Here is a 16345-nt window from a genome sequence, read left to right as displayed (position 1 = left end):
GATCCCAACTCGCCCGTGGACCTCTTGCTTTCATTCGGATTCCCACCAAGCCTTCTTCCCGAAGATTGCAAGGGCGGACGAAACCGTCATTGAGTCATATTACGGGAGTCTATTCCTTTTATTTATGTCAGTAGACGGTAATTGACATTATGTCGGTAGTTTAGGAGGTGCGATCTCGCCCGCTGGATGAAAAATAGATCAACGGTTGTAAGCCGAGGCCCTCAACTATAAAAGGGGTGTCCTCCTTCATTTGTAAGCATCCACCATTTCAATAATACAAAGTTCCTTTCCTTTCAGAGCTCTTCTCTCTCTAACTTTCTCTCTCAACAATCCGGGTAAGCGTTTGATCGAGCTAGGCTTGGCTTGGGTGATCCAAAGTTGCTCGAGTCGCCGAGCGGTCACGATCCCAATCGATCAGCCCGTGACACTACTCTGGTTGAAGAAGATGTTGGACAAATGAACCCCACGAATTGAGTTCAGTTCAGTTTCTGACTTATACTTTCTCTTTGCCTCAGATAATTTAGTGTCTGTTGAAAGCATTATGGGACAAAGGGAAGCACTGTGGGTTGCCAAGTCCCTCATCAGCAATTGCACCTTTTTTTGTTGGGCCTTCATCCTCAAGCCCGGCTTATCTTTCAACCTAGAGAAGCCAACCAAGCGGCCGATTGGGTAGCGATGGCCTATCGTACTAGCTCCCTCTCACCGAGTTGGATTGATAATCCTTTCCATCCTCTTTGCTTAATCCTATGCTTAGATTTTGAATCTACTTGTTATTTGACAAGTAATGAAAGCTACTTATTTCGACCCAAAAAAAAAAAAAAAAAAAACCTATATCACTAATTCGAGTTATCAATGAGAAATCAAAAGGATGGTCCGGTAATTGGGAAAATCATCATTGGAGCCGTGGCACGAAAAGCTGGAACCTATATCCCCCAAAACGACAGCATAATTGCGAGCGTGGGACAGACATTCCCCTCCTCTCCCTCTCTTCTGCTTTATCAAGCCCATAGCATGGGCTCTCTTCTTAATGGGCCGATAGCCCAGAGAGCCCAATCCAATCTACTGCGGATGGCCAAGCTCTGCCTCTGGATTCCGCTCACATGCTTTCGTCCCTTTCTGCGCGTCTCTCGCTGTAGAGGACGAAAGAGAGATCAGACACAACGAAACTGTCCCATGTCATCACCGATCACGTCCTCCACGAACCTCTCTCATCGCCGCGAACCTTCTTGATATAGCGACGGAGTGGTGCCCCGACAGCGACAGCTGAGGTTAGTGTTCCCGTTCCCTTCGCCCACCGTTCGGAATCGTCGCTCCCCTCCTCCTCCTCCTCCTCCTCGATCCGGGATCTGGCGCCCCCCCGGATCACGAATCGCGGGGAGGACGAGCGAATTCCGGCGAACCCCTAACGCATCCTTCGCCTCTGTGGCTTTCGCAGGCCCTCGAATTGCTGCCGACCGGCTTTACTGATATCGAGTTTGGATCCCCCCCTCCGATGGACCAGGCGGAGTTAACCACCGATCAGGTTCGCGTTCTGCTCCCCAAAACATTGCTACCCACATTCCGCCCGTGCCGAAAAGGAGGGTAATTTACGATGGGATTACGGCTCTTTGTTTGGCACGGCGGAAATTAGCCAACTTGCGAAATGGGTTGTTCTCTAGTTGTCATGGGAAGCTTTAAAAATGAGGACCCGGTTCAGTCCTGCTGATTAATTCCTTCCCGTGTTGCTTAAGGTGTTGAGAAGGGACATCCCATGGGAGACGTATATGACGACGAAGCTGATTACTGGGACGTGCCTCCAGCTGTTGAGGCGATATGACAAAAGATCGGAAAGCTATCGTGCTCAGCTACTCGACGATGTAATGCTCAAATGCCCGCCTTCGATCGTCAGTCTTTGGGGATGAATCTCATGAACATGTGCAATCTCGAGACGATGTGAGCGAATGATTTGATAGGATGGAATTCTTATACTATATCCCAACTTCCTCTTTCAGGATGGACCAGCTTACGCACGGGTGTTTGTTAATATCTTGCGTGACATTTTCAAGGAAGAAACAGTAGAATATGTTCTAGCTCTAATTGATGAGATGCTCACAGGTGCTCAAATTGACTTTTGGCATTGTTGGCTTTCTGTTGATCATGAGTTTTTGACCTATCTTTTACCCTCATGTGCAGCAAACCCAAAAAGAGCCAGACTGTTCCATGATGAGTCTCTTTCGAATGAAGATACTTATGAACCTTTCCTGAGTTAAGTATTTAAGGAGAACTTTGGGACTTGTTATCGTATTTGTCGTAGTCCGGCATTTTCATGTTATATCTTACTTCCTTCTGTTCTCTTATGCTGAAACTTCTAAGGATGAGGGCTTTTCTTCGACTCATTGTCATGTTAATGTTAGCGTTGGACATGGTTTTTGGCACTATATTAATGTTTTAATATATCTCCGGGTTTGCTATTCTTTCTGATCTGAGCAATTTTATACTTCTTTTAGTTTGGTTTATCTTTTGTGTAGTCCTAGAGCATATGGTTCAGTTGGTTGTGCAACATTGTCTTCTCTTGGAAAAGCACAGTAAATCTTGAAGGATAGCATCCGACTTCTACTGATAAGAACAACGAATATGTAAACTTACTAGAACTTATCTAGCATAGGTTTCTCAAAAATTTTGGCGATTGTGTGGGCTGCTGGTCTAACTTTGGTCCCAGTATAATTGCTTGATTTGGTTCCTGTACCTATTCATCATGGTTGATGCTTCTTGTTGTCATTCCTTTGACACCAATCATGTAAAGAACAAACTGGATTGGCATTTCTTCATCAAAAGTTGGAGGTGGAATGGTTGTCCTGCTGAATGAGAACTTTAGCCTAGATGCTAGCAGAAGTCAGAGTCAAATTTTGGGTTTTGGTTTCCTCATTTAAGGCTACATGAATGTCCTAATATGGTAGCCATACTTTTGGGTTTTAAGTCGATGAAGTCCATTGATTTAGGATCTGTCATATTACCGCATTTAAATTGTGCTTTCTGATAGGTTTCTAGCTGGCAGTTGTATATCGCAAGTAGTGCTGATGGGAAATGTCCTTGGAAATTGTAATGATTGAGCAACCATCATCTACGAAGGGAGCAAATCAACTAGTGAATTACATGCTAAAATTTAATGTACTTGCTCTCCTAAAAGTGCATGTCATCATATGATAAACTTGAGTGTTTCCAATGTGGCAAGATATTGGTTTCTGGAATCGAAGTATCTTATTTGTTGATTGATTCTTCAGATTGCTCTGGAAAGGCAACTGGTTCATACAAGAGAAGTGTTGTAAGATACTCTCTCTGATAGTGAGGTACGTATTTAATTTTGCTCCATTGACTGTGAAGATATGGGGAAAAGGAGACTTTTGAGTAATTTACTTTCAATGAACTGCTTATGTGGATGTCAAAACTCTGTATGCTGTTGCAGTGCTAGGCCAAAAACAAGTGATAGTTCGAAAAGAGGATTTACCACCATAGATGATGTTCTGAAAGGACTTGTGGATTGGCTATGTGCACAGGTATGTTTTCAAATCCATAAGTGTATTCTTTGAGGATGGATCATTAGTAGAGGCTATTGATGTTTGGAATGTGTAGTCTCTTCATGAAAGACTCTGTAGGTAGCATTTAATGCCTGCTAATTTGGCTGCTGAAAGTATAGAATGTGGAGACAATCGGAAGTAGGCATAGGGTTAGTGGTTTGAGCATCAAGATAGTATCGGTTGAAGATGTTAACCTGATGCTGTTCGTGACTGTGGTATATTTAAAGATTTTGTTATCTTTCACAAACATGGTCTTGATGCTGAATTGGCTTTGCAGCTTAAGAAACCTTCCCACCCTACTCGGGGCATTCCTACTGCAATTAACTGCCTTGCAACATTGCTTAAGGAACCTCTGGTCAGATCATCTTTTGTTCAAGCAGATGGCGTTAAACTGCTAGTTCCTTTGATATCCCCGGCATCTACACAGCAATCAATCCAGGTACATTATTTTCAACAGAACACTTGATATTGAGCATACAATAGTGTTCTGGTTTTGACCTCATTGTTGAAATGGTATTGGTACTTTAGCATATCTCTGACAAATCTCTTTTTGGCAGCTTCTTTATGAGACTTGTCTGTGTATATGGCTATTGTCATTTTATGAACCTGCCATAGAGTACTTGGCGACTTCCAGGACACTTCCGCGACTTATTGATGTTGTCAAATGTTCCACAAAGGAGAAGGTGTGTGGTCTGTTCTTTACGTGGTTTCTCTCTGGTTTTTTGAGTTTGATTGATTCCCACTTCTCCCTCCCTCTCAAGCACATTAACCATTGAATTCAATTCTTTCTACATTTTTCATGTTGAAGGTCCCTTTGCCCTGAGCAAGTTTGCTTTCCTCTTTTTTTTTTTTTTTTTCCTGCTTGCCATCATGTTTCTCTAGATAATTGTGAGACTACACATGCTGCATATGTCTAACATTAAGTTTTTGGTAGGTTGTCAGGGTTGTCATTTTGACATTTAGGAATTTGCTGCCCAAAGGGACATTTGGTGCCCTGATGGTAGACCTTGGACTGCCTCAGATTGTTCAAAGCTTAAAATCCCAGGCATGGAGTGATGAGGTGAGATACTTATGTACTCAAATGGGGGAAAATTGTGATATCATGGCTTCCAATTATTTTCCAGGAAGTCACAATCTTTCATTGGCCTTCTGTCTGCTAGAGAAATTTGTCTGGGAATTCTCGACTCTTGCATCCTTGTTGGTCTAACATGGTTTAGTCCTGGAATTTAGTGTGTGGACTCTGATGTGAATGTCGATGACAGTATCAATTTGTGAATATTAGTTTAAATCTGGCCCTAGTTTTGGTTACTTCATCATTGATGTTAATACCCCAGGGATGTACATTCAGATTGACAAATGAATTCACTTGCTTGCCGAAGAGAAAAGACATCAAATTGTCCTACTTACATTCTTTTTCCACCTGTCTTGGGAAGGCAATCTGTGCCATCAGATAGTTTTGGTGGTGGTAACTTATATCATTTATAATCCCTGTGAAAATAGCTGAATTTACATGGAAAAGGAAGTAGCTTTTCAACATGATATGTCAAGTTTGTGCTTCTCTTAGAGTATACCCTGGTTACTCTACTGTTGGGCCAACATATCATGTCCAAAATTGCTGCCACTGACCTTGAGCTTGTTGTAGCACATATTCATGTGATTCTTGTTTATTCGTAATTGAGTACATTCACCTTATTAGTTGATGCTTTTCCCGCAATCACTTTGGCACATCTTGGTGTCTTTTTTGCTACTTTCTTTCATAATTTAGTAGTTATTGGATTTTTGCTATTGACTCTTTACATTATAGTTTTCAGTTGATTGGTCTCTAATATATACTTATGGATTGTAAAAAATTAAGCCTAAGAGCATTCAAAATTTTATTTGAAATATTTATGTGATGGTGGATGTGAGTCCGGAGTTTGTGATCAGTATTTATCCATCATGTACACTTGTCTGTCTTACTGGGTGCTTATGTAGTTATGGTTAATGGGACGTGGAATCTTGTAAATCTGTCAAGAGTACTTTTTTCAGCCATTTATTGTAGCCAGCCTGTGATGAAAATTAGCTTGGAGCAATATCCAACATTATGATGCAAAGCACTCTGAAATGGATGTTTTCACTTCTTGCAGCAGGCTCCGTTTATTGGTGAATCATATCTATCCATCATGTGGCAGAGCTAGTGCATAGTTTATGGTCTCATATAATTTAAAGCTTTTATTCTACTCTAACTGGATGCTGAAACCTTTTCAGGATCTACTGGAGGCTCTAAATGAGTTGGAACAAGGATTGAAGGATAACATTAAGAAGCTGAGTTCTTTTGATAAATACAAACAAGAAGTCCTTCTCGGCCAGCTTGACTGGTCTCCTATGCACAAAGATCCAATCTTTTGGCGCGAGAACATCACAAGCTTTGAAGATAGTGATTTCCAGGTTTTCTTTCTAACGTCCTTATACTTTCTACCGTACTTGGTTTTTGATATGCACATAAAATATAAGGACAGAAACTTGGCTGACACTATGGTCTTGGCAGTATTAACTTTTAAGTTTTTGGGTTGGCTGGATTTGTGAACTAGCTGATATTTTTATATCAGTATTTGTACTTGTGGTTATGTCTGTTGACTATTGTTTTTACAAAACAAGTGAAACTTTTGGCTCTATTTCGTGGAAAATGAATGATTTGGAAAACATTCTCTCCTTTTATTGCTTACAAAAATAAATAGATGAAAATTAAGTTCATTATGAAAACATTTTCCATTGACTAATTATTTCAAGTGATACAAGCGATCATTTTTTGGAAACTATTTTTCAAACCATTCATTTTTCACGAAACAAATGGAGCCTTCATGTGGATGGCCATCTCTCTTTTATCTTCTGTCATTTTCATTGTGAGTTATGGTATACTGAAAGACTGATTATTTTCTGCAGATTTTGAGGGTCCTTGTAACAATTTTGGACACCTCAAGTGATGCAAGGGCTTTGGCTGTCGCTTGCTATGACCTCTCACAGTTCATCCAATACCACCCAGCTGGAAGAATAATATTGTCTGATTTGAAGGCAAAGGACCGGGTCATGAAGCTTCTGAATCATGATAATGCAGAGGTCACAAAAAATGCCCTTTTGTGCAGCCAAAGGCTTTTCTTAGGTGCCAAGTATGCAAGCTTTCTACAGGTCTAAGCCAAATTCCAAGCAGGCGATCTTGCAGGATTACCTTACTGCTTGTGCTTTCTTGTTTATTGGATGTTATCTTCAAGAGGATCAATGTGTTGTTTAGTTATTCGAATGCCCAGGTCTCTCTTTTGGCTGGGATAACATATGGGAACTATGAGAGTTGTTCATTAAATTGGACATGGAGCGTGTGATGAATAAGTGGTTGTCTTTGAAGTATTTATTGATTGCTCTTTATGCTTAATAAAATTCTTGTGAAGTTACCAAGTCCCAATTGAAGACACTGCGAGGATGAGAGCTGCCCCAGTTTAACTTTATATTTTTGGATATGCTCTGGCTTAATCTTCTTGTATACGATAATCTATGTCGATGAAGCTGCTCTAGGGGAAGGTCATGTGTTGTTTAAATTATCAGAAAATGGTGAATGATCTTGGAATATAAGATCAATATGACCAGGCCATGTGGACATATTTTTCATTTCTTCCAGTATTTGCCAGTGACGTGAAGTTTCGGCTTGGAAGGGTCGGCTTGATGCATTTCGCCTGTGAACCTTTGGTAGTACAATGACGGTTTGTAGAGGGAGTTGGATTTGTAAGAAGTTGATTGCTTGCTTGAGATGCGGCATTTCTGCTCTGCGTAATGCGTGGGGATGCGGAGCGCAAGCGGCGTGAGAAAGATTGATCCCATCTGTGTCTCACCAAGCCAGGATAAGCCATGGGAATATCCATTTGAAGGACTTACGTAATGAACTTGCAACTCTCATGGAGGTGATGAAATCTTGGCTACACGATTCGCAAATTTGTGTACAACTGATGACATTAGAGAGAGGGCTTCTGACAATTTTTTAGGGTGAGTTTTCTTTCATTTAGAAGGTTATCAGTTCATATATTCGGACGGATTGCATTCAATTTTCAACAAGTTTAATGTCTAGTCTCGACCAAGACATAAACGCACGAGCTGCTGTGTACTTGGAAAGTATAGAAGACTTCCAACTCAGTTTAGATAGCTTAGAAGCAGTTCAGGGCATTTTGGGCCAAAAAGAATGCGTATGGGCCGCACGAACAGTAACCAACGACTGCAAATCTCTTTTGATGCACATGCCTTGCGTCATATTAGCCCATGAGCCCAGAGAAGTCAAGAGAGCAGCAGATTGGGTCGCAAAAGATCACAAAGCAGGAGAACTTCCTCTTAACTGGATAAATTGCGCCCCCCGTCTTCTCTTTCGTTAATTTTTATGCTTAGATGTTGAAACCTTGTGGTACTCTAATGGTGGTTAAATAATGAAAGTTATCCATTTCAGACCAATATATATATATATACTTCGACAATTTTTGGGAATTATGTCATAATGTTCACAAAGAGGATATCACAGGTGGATTGTGCATCTAAATATTTTAGATAATTCTCATTTAGTTCAATATTTCAATGGCGATAATACTATCAAAGAGTGTTGTTTCCTAGTGTCCAATAAATGGCCAATTGGTCTTTTTCGAACGAGGAAGGCAGGCATTATATTCAGCATACTGCTCTAGTGATTACTTGGTCTTGCCATAGTTCTAAGAGCCCGTCTAGTGTAAACCTGGTCAAATTATAATTATGCTGTGAAATGTCATAACTTAGGTGTTTGGTTATATATATTTCAAAACTATAACAATTGCGGATCACTTTCTTAAAAGCTGCTGTAGTTGTGAGTTGTTTGTTAAATATAGTAGTTGCAACGCCTTGTTTTATAGTAGATTACTTGGTCTTACATGGTTCTAAGTCTAAGAGCACATCTAGTGCAAACCTGGCCAAATTATAAGTGTGCTGTGAAATGCTCTAACTTATGTGTTTTGTATTATATATATCAAAACTGCGACAATTAAAAAGCTGTTGCGGTTGTGAGTTGTTTGTCAAACACCTTATTAAAGCTGCAACGCCCCATTTCATAGTTCAATTGCCGTAGGAATATTGTATCAAACAAACCCAAAATGACCTTTTCCATCGGACTCAATATTATACAAATCACCTCTTTCACCGATATTTAAATGTTTAAAGCAAAAGAATCCATTAAATCTCAACCGAAAGTAATGAAGAGTCATAGAGTTCGCTACTTCCCACGGGCTCTATTCTTGTAACCGAAAGTTACTTAGCAAGAGGTAAAATTGGGTGATCTTAAGGCAAGGCAACCCTAGAATTTCCATGAGAAAAAACACAAAGTCATCACTCAAGTGTCTTCTTTCTAGTTTCCACAGCTGAGCAATCTTAGGGATGCACCGCCCACTTTGAAAGCGAAGGAAGAAAACAAATTGACAAAAAGAGACCATGAGACACGCCTCAAAAAGTCGCCTGGTTAAAGGGGTAACATGTCTCAGCCATTGTACCTAGAAAGTTGCTTTATCGGGCTAATGCTTGGATAAATGACGACAAGTTTGTGGAGTGACCAGATATTTGTTTAGACTTGAGAGCTTTCTGCACGGACGACTTGACTTTTGAGCACTTGGTGAGGAGTTACCAGCCTTCAAGAACGGAATTTTGAGCTGGAAGTGATTATATAGGCTAGCATGTTTGATAATTCTGCAATATGAAAAGTAACTTTCGCGAAATTTCCATGTCCTAGTGTTGTTTCGTGCGCTAGCCCTCCACTCTAACTTGATGGATACTTTCCAAGATTACAATCTTCTGTAAAAATTTCTACTTACACAGAATTATCTAGATAAATGTCTTGTGTTTTTCAAAAGTTAGCCCTCCACTCTAACTTGATGGATACTTTTCAAGATTACGATCTTTTGTAAAAATTTCTACTTGCACAAATTTATCTAGATAAATGTCTTGTGTTTTTCAAAAGTTAGCCCTCCACTTTAACTTGATGGATACTTTCCAAGATTACGATCTTTGTAAAAATTTCTACTGACACAGACTTATCTAGATAAATATCTTGTGTTTTTCAAAAGTTATTTGTCGATCTTTCTTTCTTTTTAATTATTATGGCCATTTTGTATTTAATTTAGTTGTATATATAGGATTCATTGATACGGGAAAGATTTGGACGGTCTCATTTTTATCAAGATAGTTAGTGACTTGTCCATTCATTTTGAAAGTAAGCACACAAAATTAAACCTTATATTCTATCCCGCTTTAGTTGTGGTAAACCGTACTCTATTGTAGCCACGAAGTTGCCTCACAACCACATCTTGACATCTCTCTCTCTCTCTCTCTCTCTCTCGTGCGCACGTACACATATATGAGGGTGCGATATTTATCTCTGTTTACACTAGACATCCAGACATTTTAGCTAAAATGATTCTCTGTTGTACATGCAAGTCACCTTATCTACATGCATCATGTTAGGCTCCACGCATAGGTTAATTGGCGTGACCCTATGAATGAGTTAATGAGTTAAACTTCGCACGTGTTACAAGAGGGGTCATAATAAATGTATTAGGGTTTAGACCACCCTTAATAGATGTGCGTTTTGAGGGTAGAAAGGGTCCTTAGTGATAGGAGTGGATGCCAATGAGAATATCAATAATTTAAATAAAGGAATTTGTGATATCCCGAGATTCCATTTAAAATTAGAGAGACCCTTTGAACCAATTCACATATAGGTCTACTTTTAAATTGTCACCACCTTGAGTAATGGCATACTAAGTAATATTGTGCTCGACTTGTTATAAGTGGTCTAGCAAATAAATAATGAAGACGCTTCCTTGGATCCAGTTGCTAGAGTTAGGTGCAAAATAGGGACGACTCCAAAGCTAAATTCGACTCTTTATGGGGCGAAAATTCAGAGCCATCTATTAAATACTAAAGCCAAATTGCTGCTTCAAATTACCATTATCTTTGATTATTTGCCTACTTCATCCGATAGCTTATTGAAAATTAAGCAAATTTTGTGAGGATGACCATTGATAGCAGGAAAGGTGAGAATCAAATGATGATTATCAATAACTAATGATTAATCAACCGCAACCTCAAACTGTTATATTTTAATATAAGTGTCTTATAACTAGTACGCCCGAAAAAAGGAAGTTCTATCACTCCACTTCACTTCTGGGGATTTATTACATCCATTTAGAGAGAATGATGCATATGGTTGTGTGGAGATCCTCTATCCCGTGCGGTGCTTCCTTAGAGTCTTAACGAATTCTAGCCATTGCCCAAAACCTGATTTTCTTTAAATCAACAATTGAATTGAATAATGTCACAAAGAGGATCATCAAATGGAATAGAGGACACCTACAGATTATCAATTGCTAAATAACTAGTCCTCTAAACCCAATATGATTGAAAAAACTTTACATTGAATATTAATTCCAATCCAATTTCTTCAACCGCAGTATGATTATGTAAGTTTCTAACTAGGATATGGTATAGATAGAGTGGGTCTTCAAGATATACCCTTGATGGTAGATATACTAAAAAGGATTAAGTTTCAAGTATGTCGCTGATCTTACATTACCTTAATATGGACTGTGAACGGTACATAAGTCTTTTGCAATCTCAAACTAGCACTACACGTTTTAAGGTTGCCCATACATGGCTAAGTTGCAGACAAGGTAGACAATTTCATGCTAGCGCCAAGGTGGTTTTGGTTGCTTCTTTGTGGTATTAGAGTGACGTGATTGAGATATTAGATTTCAAATGTGTCTCTCATCCCATATCACCAAACTATAGGTTGTTGTGCTAATAGATAAATCTTTGTCCTCTAAAAGATAAATATGTCTCAGTGGTATTAGAGTCTATGAGCCAAGTTCCATAACATCCACTGGCCTTGTGAAATTCATTTCGGTTCACACGAGATTTGCATAGTCAATAGTGGTGATTGATTTAGTCTAGTGGATTTGGGTCCAAGCAAGAAATTCCCCCTCGAAATAGAAGGATGAAGTAGAAATCCCTGCAATAAGCTATCAAACTTTCTAAAATTCTAATTTATTGAGGAAGAACAGCAATTATAAAAGACGAAAAAGGGAGCTGGTAAACTCCTGAGACACAAAGGAAGCGCGTAGACACCAGCATTCATGTTCTATGTGACCATTCTTGTCCTCTTCAACCTCAACACCACCAGAACCCATCACATACTCCCTCAGGTGCACAGGTCTTTCCAAGCTCCATCAATGGCGATTCGACTTTTTTTTTCTTTTTTCGTATAACTACTGCAACATCCTTCATACACTCTTAAAAAGTATATGCATGGTATCTTGTGTTTCCCCTTCTATCTTGTTCATACGCACGGTTTCATGTCACTCCCACATGCCACCCCATACCCCAAATCGTCCTTCAGGTGGCTTGTATAATGTCGGATTGTCCATGCCGATTGCAAGAAACATGTCGACTTCATTAATGAGTCATGGTGCAACTTGTTCTACAAACTTTTGATACATCAAACCGTAACAAATCTAAACGAACTCTGCAATCTCCTTATTACATCCGAGAGAAGTTATAATTATTTCGATTTGTATACTATATGTGATGTGTGTAGAGACTTGATGGGGAAGGAGCGATTGAAGGTCTGAGATTATTCTTCTCTCATAAGGGGGCGCTTGATGAATTAGAAGTAGAATCAATTTAGGTTTTTCACTTAATGGCCTTTTCATAATGCGCTCTAGAAAGGATAACGGGAAATCTTACAGGGTTATACATTAGTGATGTACAAGTGGAATCGAACATAAATTAGGCAACAACAGATTTTACAAAAAAGTAAATAAATATGGTTATGTACGTGCATTATCGATTGATATCATCGACCGGTCATGATTAGTTGTCATAAAGCCAAATAAGTTGCACGTATAAGCAAAATCTCCAAGCTATAAAGTTGGACTTGAGTCTCGGTTGTTTAGTTTAGGACGTCAGTACGGAATTTCATGTTGGATTTTATCAAACTTAAAAGAGATAAAATGAACTGGAAAGGCCTTCACTATGCATAGCTTAGTTGTGATTGTCCCTATAAGGTTTGCTAAAGCAATACCTACAGAGATACTTGTGTGTTGCTGTCTCATTGCGATGGCGATGTCTCGAAGTGCATGTCGGCAAGAGGTTCGGTTCTGTCCCTGCCTAGTGCTCTCTCCCCTTTCCCATTTTCATTCCATTTTCCCCCCAATTATCAGAATGGTCTGGACATAATTGTACTGCCGGCCAATTCCCCAATTTGCTTGTTCTTTTTGGGGCCAATCCCTCCTTTGTTTATTGAGTCCACACGACACAGACATTTAGAATGATGGGCGTTGAATAAGATATTCCTAACTTGACGAATGAAGTCACCAGCATAACAACCCCCGGAAATTAAATTTGGAAAAAGGCACGAAAGAATATTACTTTCTGTCATGTCAACTACAAAATTGAGGATTCTTCGATCCCGCGTAGAGAGTTTCCTGCCGCCCCCAGAATATCAGATTTGCTGAACGAATTACTCTATAAGAAGTATCATGAGTGCTACGAGGGTTAGCTGACCACCGGCAAATCCAGGCGACTCCCATTGCACGTGCTTTTGGTCAACAGGAACGTGTGAAAGTCGACCAAAATTATTTGTCGGTGCACGTATCAAAGATTTGTCAGGCTCAAATTTTAGGGCCACACGGAGGATGTCAGCCACCATTAGCGCCTTTCGGTCTGTTAGAAATTTGAAAGATACGGGAAAGTTTTCCAAATCGCCTGTGTTGTTCAGATTGTCACTCGGTTCATGAAAGTGCCACTTATGACTCACTTTGCTACAATTCTTTGGATTGTTCATTACGTTGAGGGTACCTTATTTCACAACCTTCATTTTTTTGGTAACTTTACCCTAGATTTGAGCACTTGTTCTGATGTAGACTAGGTTAGTGACCCTCTAAATCGTCATTTAACTATTGGCTTTTATTCCTAGGTACACGGTGCTCTTGTTGACACGACATCATAATTACTGGGGTTGCAATGGTTACTATAAGACATAATTCTTCGTCATAATGGTGGGATAGTTATTTACTGTGACAACTGAATGGCTATTTAAATAGAACATGATATATATATATATATATATATATATATATATATATATATTATGATTATGAGAGCACCAAACACATTGAGTTAGACTGTCATTTTGTCCGATTATATGTGCCTTGTGGTACTATTCATCTCATTCCACTTAATTGACCGATAAGATTGCTGATATAATCATTAAAGCACATCCACCCGAGCTTTTTCGGATCTTTTATCTAAACTCTAGTTGGCTTCTTTTAAGTTATCTTGAGTTTGAGGAAGGATGTTAGAGATAATCGGCACATACTATGAGACTTTTCCACATCTTCTCTAATTGACTATGATCGATATTGTAATATCTTATTATGTGAAATAGTTATATTGTAAAGCTTATAAATATACTCATATACTCCTCAATATCGGAATATATAGAAATTGCACGATTATTTTTCCACTTAATCTTAATCGGGTCAACCCATGGATTACTTAATTATTGGATAATAGTATCAAAATAAACAATGTGTATTTTTACGGTTTGAGAGTGATAATACGGAGGAAAGTGATACTCACGAATTCAGTGAATAGCAATGTGAAGATTATTTTTGGCCAGTTTCGAAAGGTAATATTCTGTTTAACAATCTTTTAATGAGATTAGTTTTTTTTGGTCTGGAATGACATAAGTAGTTCAATTGAGGGCATTTTGAGAAGGATAAAAATAAAAAAAATCTTATTAGGACAACTGCTTTCTTTTTTGGCTCTATACTATTATAGATTAAATATTCCTAATTAATATAACATTATTATAGATTTGGTGGCACCTTAATGGATTCTAGCAATTTAATATTTTCCGAAGCGGGAGCCGCATATTATGCACCTTAAACAAAAGAAAATTGCGTTTGTATAATATACAAAGGCAATAAGAAATGGTAATTGGAAATGATTCCTTTCCATATTTTTTATTAGGGATAGGTTTATTAAAAGTCCTAAAACTTATCATGAAATTATAATTGAGTCCTAAAACTTGTAAAATGTGTAATCAAGTTATAGAGTTAACACCATTAATCTATTTAAAGGAAAATGCTGACGTGGCAATTTTAGATTAATTTCTCTCTCCTAGTTGGCATTTTTTTTATTGTTTTCTTTTTATTATCTTATATAAATCATATTAAAAATTTGAAAAAAAAATCTATAATTTTATTAAAAAAACAAAACAAGAGAGAGAGAGAGAAAGGAGAAGGGCAAGGCAAGGCCATACCAATAGGCGTAGTTGTGGTTGCCACCCATCACCAAAGGGGCCGGCGACCTTTGTTGACCTTGGGTGAGGGTGGCCAAATCTAGTGACGCTAGCACTTGTTTGGGCCTAGCGAGTGTCGATGGCCTTCGCTTGGTGTTGACGAGGCTTGTTGGCTCTAGGCGACAGTTGACATCACCCAGATTTGGGTGGGTACCCAAATCTGGGGGCCCTTACTTGGGCTAGCGAGGCCTCGCTTGGAGCTGGTGAGGGTTGATCACTCTTGCCCAAGGTTGGCGACTTATGCTGGCTCCTCCGACGATGGGTGGTAGCGGCGGCAACAACCACTGGCATCCCGCCCTACCCTTCTCTCTCTCTCTCTCATTTTTTTTTTTTTTTTAATCTGATTTAAATAAGATCTAAAAAAAGAAAATAATAAAATATGAGAGAGTGATGGATCAATGATTTCTCTCCACTCTTCGGCAAATAAATGACCTGTTCAAAGATCCGTGGAAAGTTGATCATTTGTACATAACAACACACCAATGGTAAATTCGACAAAATTTATTCTTGTAAAATGAAAAAAAAAAATTGATTATTTTTCATAGTAATATCACATTTGTCAGCTCAGGTGCATGGAAGATTGCATTTATACAGTCATACATAATCTTCATAGACAAATGATGTGGGATATTTAATATCCCTTATTGGATTGGGAACAACATGTGGCATTGACAAACATGGAACTGAACACACAAGTTAACTAGGGCAGAACCTCACTTAGATATCATGTTAGAATGTTTAATCTAAAAATTTAACTCAAAAGGTGAAGGGAGAAATATGATTATAAAACCCATATTTAGTGGTTTAATACTAAATATTCTAACAAATATAATTGGATGCTGATATGAAAATTGTAGTGGTGGGGGGAGGGCTGAAATGTCAATGGATGAACTTGCACATATGGTGAACATCTAATGATATATTCTATAAGTTTGATTGATATCCTGCCACCAATATGGTTTGGTTTAGTGGTAAAGGGATCATCTATCTTCAAGATCACAAGTTTGATTGATATCCTGAGTGAAACTCTGAGCAACTTCTGTTGCATTGTCTAATTGTGACGTATCTCATGCATGAAATTCTAATTACTAGCATCTTAGTAGGGCAGCACCAAAGAGGTAACTAACTTTAGACTTTTTGTTCATGGGTGATGTAGGTAGTTATGCCTTAAAGCAAATATTCCAAAACAAAAGTGAGACTCTAATGATAATGGCTACGAGAGGTGCTTGCGCTATTTACCTCTCTCTCCCACATTTTACAGATAAAAAAGGGAATCAAGGCAATCGACAGGCATATGTTCCTTCATCTCTAATTAGGGCGGATCTAGAGCTTTTTTTGTTAGTGAGGGCAAATTCAATAGACAGCATAAAGTAAATAAGGTCTATGGATTAAAATGGTA

The 16345-nt window shown here is 38.8% G+C and overlaps 1 protein-coding gene across 1 annotated transcript; it reads left to right on the top strand.

The window, feature by feature from the left end:
* The first annotated feature begins 1084 nt into the window (after positions 1-1084).
* On the top strand, positions 1085-6990 carry LOC104414045 (V-type proton ATPase subunit H). Its single transcript, XM_010025039.3, has 12 exons — positions 1085-1268; positions 1436-1522; positions 1731-1856; positions 1992-2094; positions 2173-2245; positions 3261-3326; positions 3443-3533; positions 3832-3993; positions 4112-4237; positions 4489-4614; positions 5802-5981; positions 6477-6990. The coding sequence occupies exons 2-12, from the start codon at positions 1493-1495 to the stop codon at positions 6723-6725; spliced, it is 1332 nt and encodes a 443-aa protein (XP_010023341.1). The 5' UTR covers positions 1085-1268; positions 1436-1492; the 3' UTR covers positions 6726-6990.
* The last annotated feature ends 9355 nt before the right edge of the window (positions 6991-16345 follow it).

The sequence above is a fragment of the Eucalyptus grandis genome, chromosome 8 (assembly GCF_016545825.1).
Source record: "Eucalyptus grandis isolate ANBG69807.140 chromosome 8, ASM1654582v1, whole genome shotgun sequence".
In the NCBI taxonomy this organism is placed as follows: domain Eukaryota; kingdom Viridiplantae; phylum Streptophyta; class Magnoliopsida; order Myrtales; family Myrtaceae; genus Eucalyptus; species Eucalyptus grandis.
This window is presented reverse-complemented; position numbering and strand designations above follow the sequence as displayed.

Excerpts from the sequence above, each read along its gene's own strand:
- LOC104414045 (XM_010025039.3), top strand. The coding sequence starts at position 1,493 with ATGGACCAGGCGGAGTTAACCACCGATCAG. Across the intron at positions 2,095-2,172 it reads AATTGATGAGATGCTCACAG|CAAACCCAAAAAGAGCCAGA; the intron begins GTGCTCAAATTG and ends CCTCATGTGCAG. Across the intron at positions 3,327-3,442 it reads ATACTCTCTCTGATAGTGAG|TGCTAGGCCAAAAACAAGTG; the intron begins GTACGTATTTAA and ends ATGCTGTTGCAG.